Consider the following 17,451-nt stretch of genomic DNA (forward strand, 5'->3'; position numbering starts at 1 on the left):
ATATAATGTGGCTAGTGATAAATTGATTACATCAATTTTTCCATTATTAAAGTGGCTGGAGTTGAGTCAGTATGTTGGCAGCAGCCACTCAATGTTAGTGATGGCTGTTTAACAGTCTGATCGCCTTGAGATAGAAGCTGTTTTGCAGTCTCTCGGTCCCCGCTTTGATGCACCTGTACTGACCTCGCCTTCTGGATGATAGCAGGGTGAACAGGCAGTGGCTCGGGGGGTTGTTGTCCTTGAGGATCTTTTTGGCCTTCCTGTGACATTGGGTGCTGTAGGTGTCCTGGAGGGGGCAGGTAGTTTGCACCCGGTGATGCGTTGTGCAGACCTCACTACCCTCTGGAGAGCCTTCCGGTTATGGGCGGAGCAGCTGCCGTACCAGGCGGTGATACAGCCCGACAGGATGCTCTCGATTGTGCATCTGTAAAAGTTTGGGTGTTTTTGGTGACAAGCCGAATTTCATCAGCCTCCTGAGGTTGAAGAGGCGCTGCTGCGCCTTCTTCACCACGCTGTCTGTGTGGGTGGACCATTTCAGTTTGTCCGTGATGTGTACGCCGAGGAACTTAAAACTCTCCACCCTCTCCACTACTGTCCTGTCAATGTAGATAGGGGGCTGCTCCCTCTGCTGTTTCCTGAAGTCCACGATCATCTCCTTTGTTTTGTTGACATTGAGTGTGAGGTTATTTTCCTGACACCACACTCCGAGTGCCCTCACCTCCTCCCTGTAGGTCGTCTCGTTGTTGTTTCTAATCAAGCCTCTGCAAACTTGATGATTGAGTTGGAGGCGTGCATGGCCACGCAGTCGTGGGTGAACAGGGAGTACAGGCGAGGGCTGAGAACGCACCCTTGTGGGGACCCAGTGTTGAGGGTCAGCGGGGTGGAGATGTTGTTAACTACCCTCACCACCTGGGGGCGGCCCGTCAGGAAGTCCAGGACCCAGTTGCACAGGGCGGGGTCGAGACCCATTTTAACAGTTTTGGAAACTTTAGAGTGTTTGCTATCCAAATCTACCAGTTATATGCATATCATATCTTCTGGGCCCGAGAAGGAGGCAGTTTAATTTGGGCGAGCATTTCATCCAGAATTCCGAATGCTGCCCCCTACCCTAGAGAAGTTAAAAGCAGTGGTTTGCGCTTTCAGTTTTGCGCGAATGCTGCCATCAATCCACGGTTTCTGGTTGAGGAATGCTTTAATAGACGCTGTGGGTACAACATCACCGATGCACTTGTTAATAAAGTGGCCAGCACAAAGCCCGACCTCAAGCCTATAGAAAATTTGTGGGCAGAACAGAAAAAGCGTGTGTGAGCAAGGAGGCCTACAAACCCGACACAGTTACACTAGCTCTGTCAGGAGGAATGGGCCAAAATTCACCCGACTTATTGTGAGACGCTTGTGGAAGGCTACCTGAAACGTTTGACCCAAGACAAACAATTTAAAGGCAATGCTACCAAATACTAATTGAGTACGTAAACTTCTGACCCACTGGGAATGTGATGAAAGAAATAAAAGCTGAAATAAATCATTCTCTCTACTATTATTCGGACATTTCACATTCTTAAAATAAAGTGGTGATCTTGACTGACCTAAGGCAGGGAATTTTTCCAAGGATTAAATGTCAGGAATTGTGAAAAACTGAGTTTAAATGTATTTGGCTAAGGTGTATGTAAACTTCCGACTTCAACTGTAGATTTTCAAGCAGGTTTAAGTCAAAACTGATCTCGGCCATTCCATTCCGATAATGTTTTGTCCTGAAAAACTCCCCAGTACCTAATGATTATAAGCATACCCATAACATGATGAAGCCACCACTATGCTTGAAAATTTGGAGAGTGGTATTGGATTTGCCACAAACTTACAGTGCTTTCAGAAGGTATTCATATCCATTTACTCATTCCACATTATGTGTTAGAGCCTGAATTCGAAAATGATTAATTCTATTTTATTTCTCACCCAACTGCACAAAATACCCTATAATGACAAAGTGAAAATTCTTGTTTTGGAAAGTTTGGCAAATATCTCATTGACATACAGTACCAGTCAAAAGTTTGGATACACCTACTCATTCAATGTTTTTTTTTTAGTGAAGACATCAAAACTATTGAATAACACATTTGGAATCATGTAGTTACCAAAAAAGTGTTACTCATATCAAAATATTTTTTACATTTGAGATTCTTCAAAGTAGCCACCCATTGCCTTGATGACAGCTATGCACACTGTTGGCATTCTCTCAACCAGCTTCATGAGGTAGTCACCTGGAATGCATTTCAATGAACAGGTGTTCCTTGTTAAAAATGTATTTGTGGAATGTCTTTCCTTCTTAATGCGTTTGAGCCAATCAGTTGTGTTGTGACAAGGTAAGGGTGGTATACAGAAGACAGCCCTATTTGGTAAAAGACCAAGTCCATATTATGGCAAGAACAGCTCAAATAAGCAAAGAGAAACATCAGTCCATCATTGCTTCAAGACATAAAGGTCAGTCAATACGGACATTTTCTGTCGAGGTGTGATGACGTGGGGGTGCTTTGCTGGTGACACTGTCTGTGATTTATTTAGAATTCAAGGCACACTTAACCAACATGGCTACCACAGCATTCAGCAGCGATACGCCATCCCATCTGGTTTGCGCTTAAAACACACCTCCAGGCTGTGTAGGGGCTATTTGAGCATCGAAGAAGAGTGATGGAGTGCTGCATCAGATGACCTGACCTCCACAATCATCCGACCTAAACCCAATTGAGATTGTTAGGGATGAGTTGGACTGCAGAGTGAAGGAAAAGCAGCCATCAAGCACTCAAGCACTTTTTAAGCGGGAGAACTTGCACAATTGTTGGCTGACTAAATACTTTTTTGCCCCACTGTATGTGGGAACTCCTTCAAGACTGTTGGAAAGTTATTCCTCATGAATAAATTTATTCCTTATTCCTCAGCTAGTTGAGAGAATTCCAAGAGTGTACAAAGCTGTCATCAAGGCAAAGGGTGGCTAGTTTGAAGAATCTAAAATCTAAAATATATTTAGATTTGTTTAACACTTTTTTGGTTACTACATGATTCCATATGTGTTATTTCATAGTTTTGATGTCTTCACTATTATTCTACAATGTATAAAATAGTAAAAGTAAAGAAAAACACTTGAATGAGTAGGTGTGTCCAAACTTTTTACTTGTACTGTAAGTATTCACAACCCTGAGTCAATACTTTGTAGAAGCACCTTTGGCGGTGATTACAGCTTTGAGTCTTGGGTGTGTCTGTATAAGTTTTGCACATCTGGATTCTGGGTTTTTCTCCAATTTTTCCTTGCAGATTTTCTCAAGCTCTGTTAAGTTAGATGGGGAGTGGCGGTGAACAGCAATCTTCAAGTCTTTCCACTGATTTTCAACAGGATTCAAGTATGGGATTTGGCTGGGCCACTCAAGGACTTTCACATTCTTGTTCTGAAGCCATTCTAGTGTTGCGTTGGCTGTATGCTTGGGGTCATTGTCCTGTTGGAACGTAAATCTTCGCCCTCCCAATTTAAGGTCGTTTGCACTCTGAAGTACCTGTAAAGTGCATTCAGAAAGTATTCGCTTGTTCCACATTTTATGTATATATAAAAAAATCGGCATCTATCTACAGACAATACCCCATAATTACAAAGCAAAAAAAGGTTATAAAAACAGAAATGCCTTATTTACATAAGTATTCAGACCCTTTGCTATGAGCATCCTGTTTCGATTGATCATCCTTGAGAACAAGATTGAACTCTTTGGCCTGAATGCCAAGCGTCACGTCTGGAAGAAACCTTACATTGAAGCATGGTGATGGCAGCATCATGCTGTGGAGATGTTTTTCAGAGGCAGGGACTGGGAGACTAGTCAGGATCGAGGGAAGATGAACGGAGCAAAGTACAGAGAGATCCTTGATGAAAACCTGCTCCAGAGCACTCAGGACCTCAGACTGGGGCAAAGGTTTACCTTCCAGCAGGACATTGACCCTAAGCACACAGTCAAGACAATGCAGGAGTGGCTTTTGGACAAGTCTCTGAATTTCCTTGAGTGGTCCAGCCAGCTCCCGGACTTGAACCCGATCGAACATCTCCGGAGAGACCTGAAAATGACTGTGCAGGGACTCTCCCCATTCAACCTGACAGAGCTTGAGAGGATCTGCAGAGAATAATGGGAGAAACTCCCTAAATACAGGTGTGCCAAGCATGTAGCATCATACCCAAGAAGACTCGAGGCTGTAATTGCTGCCAAAGGTGCTTCAAGAAAGTACTGAGTCAAGGGTCTAAATCTTTATGTAAATGGCATTTTTAATACATTTGCAAACATTTCTAAAAACCTGTTTTTGCTTTGTCATTATGCGGTATTGTGTGTACATTGATGAGGGGAAAAAACGATTTCATAAATTTTTGAAGAAAGCTGTAACGTAACAAAATGTGGAAAAAGTCAAGGGGTCTGAATACTTTCTGAATGCACTGTATTATGTGATTTGGTAAGCACATTTTTACTCCTGAACTTATTTAGGCTTGCCATAGCAAAGGGGTTGAATACTTACTGACTCAAGACATTCTCTTTTAATTTTTTTCTTTCTTTCTAAAATGTTCTACAAACAAAATTCCACTTTGACATTATGGGGTATTGTGTGTAGATCAGTGACACACAATCTCAATTTAATACATTTTAAATTCAGGATTTAACACAACAAAATTATGTGGAAAAAGTAAAGGGGTGTGAATACTTTCTGAAGGCACTGTATTCCTTGGAATACAGGCACTGAAGGCACTGTTCCTTGGAATTACAGATAATTGTATTTCTGGGGTGCAGAGATAAAGTAGTAGTTTAATAATGATGTTAAAATGTCACGCCCTGACCTTAGAGATCCTTTTTATGTCTCTATTTTGGTTTGGTCAGGGTGTGAGTTGGGGTGGGTATTCTATGTTCTATTATTTGTATTTCTACGTTTTGGCCGGGTAGGGTTCTCAATCAGGGACAGCTGTCTATCGTTGTCTCTGATTGAGAACCATACTTAGGTAGCCCTTTTTCCCACCTGTCTTTGTGGGAAGTTGACTTTGTTTATGGCACATAGCCTTTAGCTTCACGGTTTGTTTTGTAGTGTTTATTGTTTTGGTCGGCGTCTTTTCTAATAAAAAGAACATGTACGCTCACCACGCTGCACCTTGGTCCACTTCTGTTGACGGCCGTGACATAAACACTATTATTGCACACTGAGTGAGTCCCTGCAACTTATTATGTGACTTGTTTAGCACATTTTTACTTGCCATAACGAATGTTGAATACTTACTGATTCATGACATTTCAGCCTGTCTTTTTTAAATTAATTTGAAAACATTAAAAAAACATAATTCCACTTTGACAATACAGGGTATTGTGTGTAGGCCAGTGACAAAAAATCTAAATGTAATACATTTTAATTCAGGCTGTAACACAACAAATGTGGAAAAAGTCAAAGGGTATAAATACTTTCAGAAGGCACTGTATGTGATGACAATGATTTTCTATGTTTTGTATTGAAAAATATAGTGTCCTAAGAAAATGACCCCATAGGATGTCATCAGAGGTCATTTTCAAATAAAGTCAGTGATTTCCAAAAGTCTGTGAGTGTGATCCTGTCTCTTACCTCTTTAAGGCATAATACACGAGGGAGATGATTATATGACAGTAGGGCAGTCTGAATGACAGTCAAGGTGCTGAAGGTTTAGTAACCCTAACCCTCTAACCATGATATTAACCTACTTGGCATGACCTTTGACCCATGTTTCACAGACACTGCACCGAGAGGTCGGGGCAGGGCGAGGGAACGAGGGAATTGTCCCAGAATCCATGCCTCACATGCCATCTCTCTCATGCAAGGAGCTGCCAGTCAAGGTGCATGTTGGGAAACCCAGCAAAGGTGAGAAACATAACTTTTCTCTGTCATGCTTATCCACAGAACTCTCTCACACTAATTTACTCTATATACGAACGAGACAAGGACAGGACATTCCAAAGACGGTAAGGGTCGAGGTTCACTCCAACAACGTCACACATGGGAATTTGTAGTACTATGGGATTCTTGAGATCACAGGTGTTCCGTTGTCGCTCATACAGTACGTGTCTTTGGAGGAAGCAGTTCGGTTACAGATGTAGGATCTTAATTTGATCACTCATTTGTTGCTTAGAATTTTCCTGCACAGCTGGAAATGCAAACTTGTAGTGTATTCAAGGTATAAAAAGTATTCTAAAGTTTATAGTTTTCACTTTAAAATGCCAGACTTGCTTTGGCCTAATGAAAAATGTATCAACACCTGCAAGAAATATCCATTAATAATAATCCACATAATAATTTCCATGTCCTTTTGCTGCAGGATTATTTTCCTTTTGAAGCAAACTGGCTGAAATTAAGATCCTACATCAGTAGTTGTCAGACAGATCATCCTTTTTAGTCACACATGCAAACAGAACAAGAAACCACATGCTGAAATACCGATATCGACCAACCAGGCTCCTTGAGGAATGTGGAGGCATGATTGCCCTATGGCCCTCCCCCAATCAGAAGGAGAGAGAGAAGGTTGCTCATTAATCTAGTTCTCAACCTGAGGGAGTGCCGTGTGCCATGGAGGGCATCAGTGTTATGTTTTACACACTGCTATGCTGCTCCAGTCTGGAGGGAGCAGCTGCTGCAGGAATCTCCCATCATCCTCTGTTTCACACTTCTCATTCTTCCATTCACCCATTCACACTGTACGTACTACTGAACAGTTCCACTGCTATGTGGAATGATGTTTAAAACTTTTACTCTACTAGAGTGTCACTTAGGTATTGAGGTATTTGTTATGACGGGGAATACTGCTATTCAATGAGAGTGTAGCAGATTGTTCTTCTTCTCCTTAGTACAATATTTGTAAATATTTGCTGCCATAGGCTCTGAATAGACCTGAATAGACAACTTGTATGCACGCACAGCCAGAAAGAAACAAACTCACAAAGGGCCATGCTTGTTTGGATTTGGATGATACTGTTGCTTGGGATTGTTTTCAGGTCACATACACTACAGCTATAAATATTGTATGTTTCTTAGTTGTCTGCATGTTTTTTTTGTCTTTCTTTTCTCTCTTTTTTCTTGTTGACTAGACCAAAACCCAGATGTTCACTCCAAGCGTGGTCACATGTTATGTAATTCACAAGACACATTTTCTCCTCCAGTTTTGGAAATCTTTACCTGGAGGTAGGAGGGGCTTGGTGGACAATGATGACCTCAGCAATGCCATTTTCCTCTGAAATCCTGACAATAGTAGGAAGTAGATGTTACTACAGTAGAACAGATCTACATCTGTTTTAGATTCTCCTTCTTTGATACACTGTGTCTTATCTTGAGGTCCTTCTTTCTATACTATAGGTACCACTTGACTGGTCAATGAATTGTACAGTAACATTTGTAGCGACGTGTTGTTTTAATGTCATATAAGCAAACAATGTTGAACATCCTTTTACTGTCTGTCTATAAGTTCTTCCAAGCTCTCTCGCTCTCTAAGACAAATGGTCATACAATTGACCCTTCACACCTAGGTATGATACATTGTTACGTCACAGGACTGCAAAAGGACTCTGATGTCTCCCACCTCACTCTCTTATCCTGCTGGATCTCTCAAGTTGGACCTCTCTCGAGGAGGGAGATGAACCTCCATCTTCAGTAGACTGACCACAGGGCCTGGACCTTAGCCTTTAATGGCAAGAACTGGTGAATTTAGCTTAGTGAAAGTACATTTTAGGAAATAGTACCTTTAATCCAGTACAGACATTGGTGCGGAAGAGCCCATGCACTAAACAGTCTCAGAAGGAGACAGTCTTTAAAGAGCTTGTGTAGCCTGAACAGTACATTTAAGCTAACCTTCTTCAAGGAAAGAGGGAGAAGATGATTTAGAGCACAGCCTCTGCAACTCAAAGGAAGAGCCAGCAGACAGAGCCAACAGGGACACAACCCAGAGGAGCAGCCCACGAGGGACCTTCCAAACTCAGAGGAAAGTAGCGAGAAACCACCACCAAGGAACCCCTCAACTCAGGACTAAGGACACACCGCCATCTTTCCTTTGTTCACTTCCATGCGGCCTAACCAGAGCCAAGGACAACAGACTAGAGGTCGACCAATTATGATTTTTCAACACCGATACCGATTATTGGAGGACCAAAAAAGCCGATACCGATTAATCGGCCGATTTTTAAGAATGTATTTGTAATAATGACAATTACAACAATACTGAATGAACATTTAAATTTGGTTTAAATAATGCAAAAACAAAGTGTTGGAGAAGAAAGTAAAAGTGCAATATGTGCCATGTAAGAAAGCTAGCGTTTAAGTTCCTTGCTCAGAACATGAGAACATATGAAAGCTGGTGGTTCCTATCAAATCATAGACTTAATTATAACATAATAACACACAGAAATACGAGCCTTAGGTCATTAATATGGTCGAATCCGGAAACTATCATCTTGAAAACAAAACATTTATTCTTTCAGTGAAATACGGAACCGTTCTGTATTTTATCTAACGGGTGGCATCTATTAGTCTAAATATTCCTGTTACATTGCACAACCTTCAATGTTATGCCATAATTATGTAAAATTCTGGTAAATTAGTTCGCAATGAGCCAGGCGGCCCAAACTGTTGCATATACCCTAACTCTGCGTGCAATGAACGCAAGTGAAGTGACACAATTTCACCTGGTTAATATTGCCTGCTAACCTGGATTTCTTTTAGCTAAATATGCAGGTTTAAAAATATATACTTCTGTGTATTGATTTTAAGAAAGGCATTGATGTTTATGGTTAGGTACACGTTGGAGCAACGACAGTCCTTTTTCGCGAATGCGCACCGCGTCGATTATATGCAACGCAGGACACGCTAGATAAACTAGTAATATCATCAACCATGTGTAGTTATAACTAGTGATTATGATTGATTGATTGTTTTTTATAAGATAAGTTTAATGCTAGCTAGCAACTTACCTTGGTTTCTTACTGCATTTGCGTCACAGGCGGGCTCCTCATGAGGCAGGTGGTTAGAGCGTTGGATTAGTTAACCGTAAGGTTGCAAGATTGAATCCCTGAGCTGACAAGGTAAAAATCTGTCGTTGTGCCCCTGAACAAGGCAGTTAACCCACCGTTCCTAGGCCGTCATTGAAAATAAGAATGTGTTCTTAACTGACTTGCCTAGTTAAATAAAGGTGTAAAAAGAAAAAAACTTTTTTTTAAATCGCCGTCCAAAATTACCGATTTCCGATTGTTATGAAAACTTGAAATCGGCCCTAATTAATCGGCCATTCCGATTAATCGGTCGACCTCTACAACAGACTTTGTTCACAGACTGAGAATCACATCTTTAATATTCAGATATCTTGAGGTCTCTTTCTTGTCTTTCGTTCTATTTCCTACCTTTTCATGATCCCTCTCATTATGTTTGTAAATATTTTGATTAGCGTTATTAGCTGTTGATTGTACAGTCGTGGCCAAAAGTTTTGAGAATGACACAAATATTAATTTCCACAACGTTTGCTGCTTCAGTGTCTTTAGATATTTTTGTCAGATGTTACTATGGAATACTGAAGTATAATTACAAGCATTTTATAAGTATCAAAGGCTTTTATTGACAATTACATGAATTTGATTCAAAGAGTCAATATTTGCAGTGTTGACCTTTCTTTTTCAAGACCTCTGCAATCTGCCCTGGCATGCTGTCAATTAACTTCTGGACCACATCCTGACTGATGGCAGCCCTTTCTTGCATAATCAATGCTTGGAGTTTGTCAGAATTTGTGGGTTTTTGTTTGTCCACCCGCCTCTTGAGGATTGACCACAAGTTCTCAATGGGATTATGGTCTGGGGAGTTTCCTGGCCATGGACCCAAAATATTGATGTTTTGTTCCCCAAGCCACTTAGTTATCAGTTTTGCCTTATGGCAAGGTGCTCCATCATGCTGGAAAAGGCATTGTTCGTCACCAAACTGTTCCTGGACGGTTGGGAGAAGTTGCTCTCGGAGGATGTGTTGGTACCATTCTTTATTCATGTCTGTGTTCTTAGGCAAAATTGTGAGTGAGCTCACTCCCTTGGCTGAGAAGCAACCCCACACATGAATAGTCTCAGGATGCTTTATTGTTGGCATGACACAGGACTGTGGTAGCGCTCACCTAGTCTTCTCTGGACAAACTTTTTTCCGGATGCCCCAAACAATCGGAAAGGGGATTCACCAGAGAAAATGACTTTACCCCAGTCCTCAGCAGTCCAATCCCTGTACCTTGTGCAGAATATCAGTCTGTCCCTGATGTTTTTCCTGGAGAGAAGTGGCTTCTTTGCTGCCGTTCTTGACACCAGGCCAAAAGGAACACTTATGTGAGAATGCTATTCATTGACTACAGCTCAGCGTTCAACACCATAGTACCCTCAAAGCTCATCACTAAGCTAAGGATCCTGGGACTAAACACCTCTCTCTGCAACTAGATCCTGAACTTCCTGACGGGCCGCACCCAGGTGGTGAGGGTAGGTAGCAACACATCTGCCACACTGATCCTCAACACTGGAGCTCCCCAGGGGTGTGTGCTCAGTCCCCTCCTGTACTCCCTGTTCAACCATGACTGCATGGCCAGGCACGACTCCAACACCATCATTACATTTGCTAACGACACAACAGTGGTAGGCCTGATCACCGACAACGACGAGACAGTCTGTAGGGAGGAAGTCAGAGACCTGGCCGGGTGGTGCCAGAATAACAACTTATCCCTCAACGTAACCAAGACTAAGGAGATGATTGTGGACTACAGGAAAATGAGGACCGAGCACGCCCCCATTCTCATCGACGGGGCTGTAGTGGAGCAGGTTGAGAGCTTCAAGTTCCTTAGAGTCCACATCAACAACAAACTAGAATGGTCCAAAAACACCAAAACAGTCGTGAAGAGGGCACAACAAAACCTATTCCCCCTCAGGAGACTATAAATATTTGGCATGGGTCCTGAGATCCTCAAAAGGTTCTACAGCTGCAAGTTCGAGAGCATCCTGACTGGTTGCGTCACTGCCTGGAACGGCAACTGCTCGGCCTCTGACCGCAAGGCACTACAGAGGGTAGTGCGTACGGCCCAGTAAATCACTGGGGCTAAGCTGCCTGCCATCCAGGACCTCTACAGCAGGCGGTGTCAGAGGAAGGCCCTAAAAATTGTCAAAGACCCCAGCTGCCCCAGTCATAGACTGTTCTCTCTACTACCTCATGGCAAGCGCTACCGGAGTGCCAAGTCTAGGACAAAAAGGCTTCTCAACAGTTCTCAACAAGCCATAAGACTCCTGAACAGGTAATCAAATGGCTACCCAGACTATTTGCATTGTGTTCCTCCCCCCAACCCCTCTTTACGCTGGTGCTACTCTCTGTTTATCATATCTGCATAGTCACTTTAACTATACATTCATGTACATACTACCTCAATCAGCCTGACTAACTCACTACTTTTATAGCCTCGCTACTGTATATTCCTGTCTTTTTACTGTTGTTTTATGTCTTTACCTACCTATTGTTCACCTAATACCTTTTTTTGCACTATTGGTTAGAGCCTGTAATTAAGCATTTCACTGTAATGTCTCACTGTAAGGTCTACACCTGTTGTATTCAGCGCACGTGACAAATAAACTTTGATTTGATTTCATCCTCCTCACTGTGTGTGCAGATGCTCTCACACCTGCCTGCTGCCATTCCTGTGCAAGCTCTGTACTGGTGGTGCCCCGATCGCGCAGCTGAATCAACTTTAGGAGACGGTCCTGGCGCTTGCTGGACTTTCTTGGGCATCCTGAAGCCTTCTTAACAACAATTGAACCGCTCTCCTTGAAGTCCTTGATGATCCGATAAATGGTTGATTTAGGTGCAATCTTACTGGCAGCAATATCCTTGCCTGTGAAGCCCTTTTCGTGCAAAGCAATGATGACGGCACGTGATGACGGCACTTGCAGGTAACCATGGTTAACAGAGGAAGAACATTGATTCCAAGCACCACCCTCCTGAAGCTTCCAGTCGGTTATTTGAACTCAATCAGCATGACAGAGTGATCTCCAGCCTTGTCCTCATCAACACTCACACCTGTGTTAACGAGAGAATCACTGACATGATGTCAGCTGGTCCTTTTGTGGCAGGGCTGAAATCCAGTGGAAATGTTTTTGGTGGATTCAGTTCATTTGCATGGCAAAGAGGGACTTTGCAATTAATTGCAATTCATCTGATCACTCTTCATAACATTCTGGAGTATATGCAAATTGCCATCATACAAACTGAGGTAGGAGACTTTGTGAAAATGAGTATTTGTGTCATTCTCAAAACTTTTGGCCACGACTGTATAAAGAACTTGTATTTGTCTAGTTATTTTGGGAAAGAACTCCAATTGATTCTCAAAGAATTCATACCTTCATATTCATCAATTTATAAACGTATTACTATTATTCAAATTTTAGTCTTATAGAGTTATTGTAAATAACTCACAAGTCAGGCCTACTTAGATGACCAATTTTGTCCAAGAAAGGACTGGTGCCCCGTTAATAATTGAGATACTACCTTACATGTAATATTTTGAACTCAGGTTACCCAAACTGTATAATGGTATAATGAGTCAGTGTGTAGGAATGTCTTCTATCTGAGGGTAGTTTAAGTATGGGTTGATAGTTAAGAGTGTTAGAGGATTAAGGACTTGATAGTTAGAGGAGCAGATTAAGCTGAGGGCTGATATTGCTTTGAAAGGAGCAGGTTTCTCCATTACTCAGTAGGATTGGCCTCTCCCCTCTCTGGTAACCCAATGCTGGGCTAGCTACACTACCTCATGGCTAGGGCTGCATGCCTGTCATCACACAGCACAAAGCAGGACGAACATACCTCCACACACGCACACACACAGCAGCGAGGGTGCACTTGTTATTCAAACATGTAGATAGTGAGGTACTTAATTTGTAATGACATCTTAGTTTTGGTGTCATTATCATACTACACACACCACATGAAATGTGCTGATAATGTAAAAAAGACAAACACTGCTACTGTTGATTAGTCACTTTGTGTGTCTATGTGTGCCAGTGTATTGCACAGGGTATAATATGTAACCAGATCTGTTAGAATGGTAGTATGCCCTGGATTAATGAGTCTGGCACCAGGCATATGGAGCCTCCAGCACCTACTACCTACTGAGAACAGGCAGGGTGCTGAGGGAGAGGCTGGGTGGCATGGCAGAGGGTACAGGTTACCTGGGTGTCAGAGCAGGGGACTGAGGGAGAGGGACGACCTAACGAGGCAGGGTGGCAGAGCAGGGGACTGAGGGAGAGGGACGACCTGACGAGGCAGGGTGGCAGAGCAGGGGACTGAGGGAGAAGGACGACCTGGTGCAGGGTGGCTTGGTATGCAACAGGGTGCTGAGGGAGATGGACTGCCTGGGTGGGTGAGAAGGACCGGGACATGGCTAGGTTACATGTGAGTACATGGCTTGGGTTACTACTGTGTAGTACAGGATGTGGTTGAGAGGAGATGAACTCTGTCTCTTAGGTTGAGGATGTGTGTGTTGGAGGAGGTTGGAGATCTGTGAGCTTAGCTTTGGCTGAGTGGTGGGTGGAGGGAGGAGTTAGTGTGTGGTAGATAAACTGAGTTTGCACATTAAGAGGTATGCTTTTTGGGTTAAGATGGTGTATTTTGAAAGACTAGCGCTGTGAGAAAGGGCAGAAAGGTGCATAGGTGTTTAAATCTTACAAGCTGTCCCCAGATCTGTTCCTGGACTGATGTCAGTTGGCCGTCCTTATTTTCCTCAGTGTTCGTAATATGTTTAATTTCACCTTAGTGGGTTTTTAGACTACAGACTTAGGAAATCCCTAGAAACATTGTATCACAGTTGAATTCAAATAGGAAATCTGGCCCATTATCAGTACTGGAAGAAGTTTTTGGATGAAGTTGGTCCTACGCATCAGTTTGGACCAGAGAGGATCTCTAGGCTGAAGTGGTTGTTGTTGGTTTAGGAGTTAACTCACATACTTGTCCTCAGGGTTATTAGGTTATTTTAGCTATGAGATATGAATAGCAGTCAATGTCTTTTTCTTTCTCATCACTACGCCTTCACTCTGTTTTCGGAGAGTGATGCTTTAACACAGATAATAATACACACTGCCCTCCTGTCTACACCAGACAGTCATGGGAAAAATGACTAGCATATTTTGGAAACCTTGAATAAGTCCATGTAACTAAGCGATTAAACAGTGAAAGAAGAGGAATTCTTGCCAGTAGGTCACCTGTAGTGCAATGCTCTGAATCTGGAAAGATACTAAGATAGCAGCAATCAGTTTGTCTCTGAGAATGTAGGCCTAACTGATAACAGGTGAATGTGCATGGTCAATGCTCCACATGCAGGCTTTGGCTATGAATGATCAGACTATACCAACTGATCTCAATTAAAAGTCAACTAACCATTTGTTTTCATGGTGTAGATGAATATTCAGTTGCCTTACAGTAACATGGGTGATATGCTAAACCTAACTAAGGAGGGGATTGTGTCTGTGTAAACTCTGCTGTGAGTGAGAGTGATATTAGGTCAGTGCTATTGTCTCTGGCTACTGTCTGGTTCTGTATGGTTTGAACATGGGCAGGGTAAGGAGCTCACACAGGAGAGAGGGTTCAGCACAGACAGCATGACATACAGTACTGTAGTTCCTCCTCTGTCCACACTGTCCACAAGCACACATGTCACATTCACTTTCCCCACTTACTCACCTTTCTTTTCTACACACTGTCCCTACTCTCTCTTTCACTTACTCACCTTTCTTTTCTACACACTGTTCATACTCTCTTTCACTTCCACACTCACACAATGGGTTCGACCCTGCTGCTTCTGTATTGATCTTGATGGAAGATCTCGAGAGTAATGAAGGTTTGAGTGGGTGGTTAGGTAGGAGCAGGCAGGCAAGCAGTCTTACAATGAGGAGGCCTATAGACTTTCTGCTCTGCTCCTCAAAACATTCCAGATAAGTTCACACTCGCCCGCCAGGGGTGAGGCCCTTTCCTGGCCTGACTGAGACCCAACCCTCTGGGGAAGTAGTGACGGGAGGTTTTTCACAATATTTAGTCATTTCTGATCCCCTCAGATAGGAGGCTTTCAGCACAGAGCTTCATTCAGCTAGCTAGTGCCTCTCCCAATGCTAATACACAACAGAGGAAGTGCTGAGTCTGCAGGGTATATTTAACACACAGACCAGTGTGTGTGTGTAATCTACTGTGTGTGTGTTTATGAGTGTTGTGTATGTGATTTCAGAGGGTGTGTGTGTTCTCTGAATCTCTGCAGAGCTCAGCCAAAATGTCACTGGCAGGATCCCTAAAATGTGCCGTTAATCCAACCATAAATCTAGATTATCCTCCTATCACTGTTTCTCTCCATTGCTCTCTCTTTCTTTCTACCTAGTTTCTCTATCTGTATGCTCCCTCTAGTTTTTTTTGTTCTTTCTCTCTGTCTTCCTCTGAACTCTTTCCAATTTTCCTGTGGTTCTATGAGATTGCCAGTTTAAAGTGTTTAATATGTTTTAAATGAACACCAGGTGATATCGTTCCCTGTGATTTTCCCTCTCTGAACTCAGACATTTGATTTAATTACATATATTTGGTGCCAAAACAACATGTGTCTGTGGCTGAATCAGCCTTGAAGGCACAACCTACAGCAGAGCTAATAGTACCACTAATCACTCAATTTCGTCTAGCACGTGCTAGCATACTCTAGCATGGTATAATGTAGGACTCTAAAGCACATGATGCTCTTAGTTTGTTAGACGATATTATCAGATAATTAGAATTATCATTTGTTTGTATTTCAGTGAACATAGAGAGGATAGACCTGAGGGGGGTAACCAACAAGGGGGGGAAACCAAGTGAATATATGCTAGAGGTGAGTACACACACACACACACACACACACACACACACACACACACACACACACACACACACACACACACACACACACACACACACACACACACACACACACACACACACACACACACACACACACACACACAGTTAAGTATGTACTGTATGTTCGTTGTCGTATCCTGTTGCCCTCTACTCGCTCTCTCCTCATCCCGCAGGTCAAATGGTCAGACTCCTCTGTGTCCACTGTGAGCAGGACTCACCAGGAGGTGCTGGACTTTCTCTCCCAGGTAAGAGAGTGGCCGAAGCAGAGAGAGGGGACTGAATGCATGTGTCTCTTATTGACTTTAGGTGAGGCAGATGAACCTGTAGCCATATTACTTCAACAGTATTTAACATTAGATTGTATCTTAAGCTTTACAGGAATGTGGTTCTGAATATAGACCGCGACACTGCCCCCATTGGCATTTCTGTCTTTTTGGTAAATGTTATAACCATGTATTGCTACCACTGTATCATCAAAGGTATTATCTAAGTGAGTTTCAGAGATAGTCAGAATATGAATGTCAGCTGTTACTAGCAAGTTATTGATTTCTTGAACCTTGTTTCTCAGGCTGCATATGTTAATGTGGGCTATTTTTAGCGCTTTTCTGGGTTGCTTGATTGTTTTTAATGCTTTACTGGGAAGCTTATCAGAAGTAGACTTAGTCATGTTATTTATATTGGAGCTGATAGTGCAGGGTGAGCTGCACAAAGTAGTCTTCCTACTAGGGCACACTACTTCAGTGCTAACAATGAAACTCTGGTTTATAGGCTCATGATTACTGCATACACTAGCTGTAGGATAAACAGAAGTATTCGGTGCAATTAGGGGTACAAAAATTAAGTTACTTACATTGTGTTTGCCAATGCCCCTAAGATCATGTACATTTGATGTAGCATTATGACGACTCATTGTCACAATGGTAGGGATTAACTGAGCTGGTCTTGGATCATTGATGTGAAGGTCACTATCTATCTTGTGTTTCTCCCAGGTCTCCCAGCTTTTCTCTGATGAAGGTTTAGAGAAGTTCCTGCCTCAGTCCCTTGGCCTTGATCAGACCTCTGAGCTGGACCCCAGGTAAGGTCCATCAGCATTGTCACTGACCAAGGTAGCCCACCTAAATATGTTCACTTGATAACAGTGGTATATAGTTAATACTGTATGTGTTGTGATATATAATATGTTCACTTGATAACAGTGGTGCATAGTTAATACTGTATGTGTTGTGATATATATTTTCACTTGATTACAGTAGTACATAGTTAATACTGTATGTGTTGTGATATGTAATATGTTCACTTGATTACAGTAGTACATAGTTAATACTGTATGTGTTATGATATATAATATGTTCACTTGATTACAGTGGTACATAGTTAATACTGTATGTGTTGTGATATATAATATGTTCACTTGATTACAGTAGTACATAGTTAATACTGTATGTGTTGTGATATATAATATGTTCACTTGATAACAGTGGTACATAATTAATACTGTATGTGTTATGATAT

General features: G+C 42.3%; 1 protein-coding gene across 2 annotated transcripts in view; it reads left to right on the forward strand.

Moving 5' to 3' along the window:
• Window positions 1–17,451, forward strand: part of LOC129867198 (zinc finger CCHC domain-containing protein 14-like) — a 48,913-nt gene that overhangs the window by 10,239 nt on the left and 21,223 nt on the right. For both annotated transcript variants that reach the window (XM_055940433.1, XM_055940434.1), the window contains exons 2-5: window positions 5,769–5,895; window positions 15,840–15,910; window positions 16,113–16,184; window positions 16,929–17,014. In XM_055940433.1, the coding sequence (XP_055796408.1) occupies window positions 5,769–5,895; window positions 15,840–15,910; window positions 16,113–16,184; window positions 16,929–17,014 (356 nt within the window). The remainder of the gene's footprint in view (window positions 1–5,768; window positions 5,896–15,839; window positions 15,911–16,112; window positions 16,185–16,928; window positions 17,015–17,451) is intronic.

The sequence above is a fragment of the Salvelinus fontinalis genome, chromosome 12 (genome assembly GCF_029448725.1).
Source record: "Salvelinus fontinalis isolate EN_2023a chromosome 12, ASM2944872v1, whole genome shotgun sequence".
NCBI classification, from domain to species: Eukaryota; Metazoa; Chordata; class Actinopteri; order Salmoniformes; family Salmonidae; genus Salvelinus; species Salvelinus fontinalis.